Source organism: Vigna radiata, chromosome 11 (assembly GCF_000741045.1).
Source record: "Vigna radiata var. radiata cultivar VC1973A chromosome 11, Vradiata_ver6, whole genome shotgun sequence".
Lineage (NCBI taxonomy): Eukaryota > Viridiplantae > Streptophyta > Magnoliopsida > Fabales > Fabaceae > Vigna > Vigna radiata.
Window position 1 is genome coordinate 5,266,414 of NC_028361.1, and position 5,773 is coordinate 5,272,186.

The 5,773-nt window shown below is 34.7% G+C and overlaps 1 protein-coding gene across 1 annotated transcript; it reads right to left on the bottom strand.

Annotated features, from left to right (window-relative positions):
- Nucleotides 1-1,012: 1,012 nt before the first annotated feature.
- On the bottom strand, nt 1,013-3,211 carry LOC106776915 (probable NAD(P)H dehydrogenase (quinone) FQR1-like 1). The gene is made up of 2 exons (XM_014664387.2): nt 2,404-3,211; nt 1,013-1,566 (listed from the first exon to the last, which is right to left on the bottom strand). Exons 1-2 carry the CDS (start codon nt 3,204-3,206, stop codon nt 1,338-1,340), a joined length of 1,032 nt encoding a protein of 343 aa, XP_014519873.2. The 5' UTR covers nt 3,207-3,211; the 3' UTR covers nt 1,013-1,337.
- Between the last annotated feature and the right edge of the window lie 2,562 nt (nt 3,212-5,773).

Consider the following 5,773-nt stretch of genomic DNA (forward strand, 5'->3'; position numbering starts at 1 on the left):
ATTATTATTATTATTATTATTATTATTATTATTATTATTATTATTATTATTATTATTATTATTATTATTATTATTATTATTATTATTATTATCTTGCAAGAAATGTGTATGAGTGATATAGAAAAGTGATTGAAAAGGGTGTATGAATGGTATAGGAATTTTGTAAAAAAAGTTTTGTGGAAAGGTGTTAGAATGATGTAAAATCATTATAAGAATAGTGTAGGAATTTTGAGAGAGGTGAAAGAATGATGTAAGAAAGTTGTAAAAATGTATAAAGGATTTAGAAAATGTGTAGAAAAAAATGTATCAAGTTTTTAAAAATGATATGAAAAAGAGTGTAAGAAGAGGATAAAAAATGTATAGAAAAATGTAAGAAAGATATTGTGAGTTAGTTAGAAAAATGTAAGAATGATGTAAGAAGAGTATAAAAACATTGTAAAAAGGATATGAAAATTGTAAGAAAGATGTAAAACTTATGTAAAAAATGATGTATAACGAGTATAAGAAGGGCAAAACACTTTTAGAGTATAAACTTTCTTCATAATATATAATTAATTATTATTATTTACTTTTTTTCTATTATAATAAAATAAATAATGAAAATAAAAATGTTTAAATAACAATTGAATAAACTAAATTATTTTGTATCTATTTTAATTTACAAAAAAAATAAAAATCACTCGATTAAATCATTTAGAAACTTTGTATAAATTTATCTGTACTTTCAAACGATACAAAGAACTCATTTTCTCTTATATTTTTCTTCTTCTTTCTCCTTTCCACTCTCCCATGCGCATATTTGATATATTTATTTGATCAGAAGTTTTTTCTTATTGTTTTTACAAGTGTTATGTCTATATCTCAATAGAAGATAATGGTTCACCGGATTTATGTGATCCATACCAGTTAGGGAGAAAATGTTTGTTAGCAATATGGTGATGGTGGTAAATTAGCAATATGTGAACAAATTCAAAGCAGATAACTTATTATCCAATCTAATAGACAATCAATGTCATGATGCCGAGTTTATAAGAATTTTATTATCCAAGTCATAATACACATTCATGTATAAAGGCACACACAAAGAATTGAAAAATAGAAGATACAGAAATTCACAATATTATGTGACGTAACTCTATCAACATCTACAGCTTCCAGAAACAATGCAGACCCAGAACAACATGGGAATCCCCAATCCAAATAGAATCAATAGTGGAACAGAGCTGCCATTCCTCCTCACAATGCAGTGGTAAAAATGCCAGAACCAATTTGACAACAAAGGAAGGTCACAAAATACAAATGACCAACAAGAATAGAATGAAATCATGAAAACGCCATCATGACTTGGCCAGCCTCTTCACTACAACAGCCATATACTTGCCCTGATGCTCTGCAAGAGCGAGCTCTGTTTCACTTGGCTCTCTTGTACCATCACCGGCAAACACTCCAGCACCATACGGAGAACCCCCTCTAATGAAATCCATCTTGAACATTCCGGGTCCAAATGTATATCCAATCGGAACAAAAAGCATTCCATGATGTGCCAGCTGAGTGATTGCCGTCCAACTGCAATAAAAAGGAACAAAACTAAGTAATTTTTTATGTGGCTTGTCAACCAGTATTATCTAAGAAACCATTGTAATGTTTCGTGTAATAAAATATGTTTCGTGTAAAGAAGAATATGCAATGTCCATCATCAAGACCTTTGCACAAATTCACATTCAATTTTGACTTATTTGCTTGTCTTCTAGAGCGTACAGTTACTTTATTCATCCTCTAAATAAATAGGAAGGAGTGAAAACTTTGTTCTCTTGCTCCACGTAAAACTTGAAAAAAAAGGAAGTTTGCCATAATGTGTTTTTTCCTTTACAAGCACTGCAATCTGCATATTACCCTGAACTTTATGTAACAACCTTTTGAATTTAGATATCATCCCCACGTTATGAGTGAGAATTCATCGAGCTGGTACTTGACAATCTAGATGAAGAATGAACCGTAAATATACAAACAGAAGAGTACAATGAGACTTTCTTGAGTCACATTTTCTCATCAATTGAGCAGATGAAAACCTAAGATAACCGTTTGAGACACCTGAAGAAAGCTCCTCATAAATTAAAAACCAGAAACTGAAAAACATCACTCATCTTGAAAATGAACCTTCCACACAATCCCATAAACCAATAACATTCTCTCTCTATTTCTCTCTCTCTATACTCTTCTTTAGAAATCAATGCTTAAGCATCAATTAATGCATTGAAAACATTGTACTGACTCATTTCTCCATACAATCTGTAAAATTAAGGCAATACATGCCATCCCTTAATTAAGGTCCAAATTTAACTGACATTCACAAAACCAGGAACCAACAAGAAACGAAAAATGAATAAAAGAAAGAATTCTTACGCAGTAGTTTCTTGGCCTCCTCCTTGAGTCCCAGTGCTGACAAAGAACCCTGCGGGTTTCCCCGCAAGCTTCTGCCCCTTCCACAAATTCCCAGTGGAGTCAAAAAAAGCCTTCATCTGCGAAGCCATGGCGCCGTACCTCGTCGGAAACCCAAACAGCAATCCATCCGCCGCCTCCAAATCCTCAGGCGCAATCTCCGGTATGGAGTCGTCTTTTGGTGGCGCCCGCATCTGATTCAGTACCTCAATCGGCAATGTCTCCGGAACCCTATACAAAACCCCTTCCACACCTTCCACGCCATCGACGCCTCGCTTCAACCTCTTCGCCAACCCCTCCACGTGTCCGTACATCGAATAGAAGACGATGAAGATCTTCAATTTCGCATCGCCGGGGAGCGACGACGAACTCGCAGTGTCTTGCCGTGGTGGCGCGTCGGGTTCACTCGCGCGGGCGTTGGGCGGGAGCGAGGGAGGTTGGTCGGAGTGTGTAGGAGGGTCGTCGGCGACCGGCGGTGGCCTATTCTTGCTGGGAATACAACCGGCACCTTTACCCATTATGCAGAAATTGGGAATGTAAAATGCAGATTGGAGGTATAATTTTGGTAAGAGAAAGAGAATAGAAGCATGAAAGTGTGGGAGTGAGATTTGAAGATTTGAAAATTTGAGAGAAAAGATTATTGAGAGTTGTTTTGAGTATCTTAGAATGATTGGTGATGTCACTCTCTCATCTTCGCTTCCTTCAATTAAAGGAACGGCTGGACACGTCCCCACCATGCTCTTCCTTAATGCCTTCTTTTCTTGCATTCCACTACTCACTTCACTTCATTTTTCCTTTCTAATCACATTTTTCTTCAATTATTTCATCACAACAGTTTTCATTTTTCACAAATTCACACATTTTTCTCCTTGCACGTATATTTCATTTTCTGTCACCAACTTTTTCAATGTATTCTTTCCTCCGTGGTACAGTGTAATACACTTCTAATCTTTTTATTATTAGCTTTTAATCTAATCAACCTAGTTGTATAATAACTCTCTCTCTCTCTCTCGATCTCCATGATTAGTAGTTTGGTAGTGCTTAATCCAGGTTGTAATACACGTGTGTTGACATGGAAAAACAAGAAATGGCGATTTGTCAAAGAGACTCTTCTTCTTTACGTTAAAAGGCTTCACCAATCATCATACTCATTCTTACGTACCATTGCCACCATAACATATTTCTATCTGCCTCTCATTAACATTTTGTTTTTCAAATTAAAGAATGTAAATTATAAAATCTAAAAATTGATTAGTGATCGTATAATTAATATTCGATCATCAACCATTCACATTCTCCTCGTCCACTATAGTAATCAAACCTTCTCATATCAGTACAACACATATTTAGATAAGTTTTCCCAGGAGAATTTCTAGAACAGAAAAAAAAAATCACTTTTAACAAATTATAATGAGTTTAAGTATAAATTAATCGGGAAAAGAAATTCAATAAATGTAATAATTTTTTATTTCTGATTTATAAAAAAGTAATTTCATTATTTTTCCTATATATGTTTGTCTCCTACAAATTTTCATGAATCATGTTTTGTTACTGCGGGCTTGATCTCACTTATTGTGAATTAGGGTGGTAGTAAAACATACCATAGCATTTTACAATTTCCGCTATTGTAGTTCGATCAAAGAAAAGTTAAATTAATTCAAAATATATAAATTATTATCTCAAAAGCACATATATGACCGAACATGGATAAATTTTTCTATAGTTTCTTATGTACTAGACCATTATAAAAGAAAACAAAAAAGACAAGTTAATTTTAACATAAACAAGTGAGAGAACTTGAATTTTATTATGCACCACATGTAGTTTTTTCACTGGAAACAATTATACTAAAGTCAGAAAAGATCACTGAAAAAAAAAATATCTTCCCGTGTGCTTTGTCCTCACTCGCACACTTTCCGGAAGGTCACCCATCCCAGAATTACTCCAGACTAAGCACGTTTAACCATGGAGTTCTTAAGGGTTAGGCTACCGAAAAATAAATGCATTTTGGTGATATGGGTAGCCAAATCAATTCCTTTAAGATATCCTTCAACTGTATAGTCTCATACCTATACAGTCTCCAGATCCCTCTCATTCCGGTGTATGATCGATTCGTCCATGTGCCCCTTCCACTCGAAGCCTGCCAGGAGTCGCTCCTTGTCTGTGTCCCCTGCACCATGCCTCTTGCACCGGCGATCACTCCCCGCCCTCGTCAGTGCCCGGGTGTCACATGTTCTATCATAAATTTTATCTTAACTTTATTCTACATATTATAAATGAATATGTGACTTAAGGTAACAATTTACGAAATGACAAGTGATTTTTTTTTTCTTTTCACTCGTGAGTTCAAGATTTTAAAAGATTTTAATGATTTAAGATTTGATATTATTTTTGGCTTTGGTGAAATAACATTTGGTTAATGATAAATTGTTTAACTGGATGTTGAAGACATCATAAATTCACTATAAAATGTAAAAAAGATATTGATAAAATATTTATGATAGTTAAAAAATTAAGAGACTAAAAATAAAATTAATTTTCTCTTTTATAAATGGTTGGAAAAAAATTGTCCAAAGTAATTTCGACTCTGCTGGCTTTATATAATCATATCATATCCGCGTATTTCATCACTATCCTATATGAATTATACACTTGATTTACATGCCAGCAAATATAATGCTATTTTACAAATTAAAATAACTTTACTCAAACTAACCCTTTATGTGTTACTTGAACCAAATATTCTTATCATTCAAAATATAACATTTTAAAATATGAAATATAATAATCATGTAATAAGGTGTAAGGTTTATAATGTGTGTTGATAAAAAAACAAACTGAGTTTGAGCCTCCACACATCAACATAAGGTAGTGTGCTTTGCCTTTAAACTTAATCATGGAGTTTTTATGGATTAGGTTACCGAAAATTAAATGCATTTTGTTGATACGAGTAGCCAAATCAATTCCTTTAAGTTATCATTCAACTGTGTAGTCTCATACTTATACAGTATAGTCCCATACCTATACAGTTTCTAGATCTCTCTCATTCTGATGTATGTTCGATTCGTCCATGTGCCCCTTCCACTGGAAGCCTGCCAGGAGCCGCTCCTTGTCCATGCCTCTTGCACCGGCAATCACTCCCCGCCCTCGTCAGTGCCCAAGTGTCACATGCCCACCAGCTTCCGCATGGTTCGTCCTCGAACCACACCGTACTGGGAGAGGCTAGGCTCTAATACCATTTGTAATGCCCCAGCAACTTACAAGGACTACTGACTGCCCCCACACATCAACACGAGGCTTTCCAGTGTGCTTTGTCCTCACTCACACACTTTCC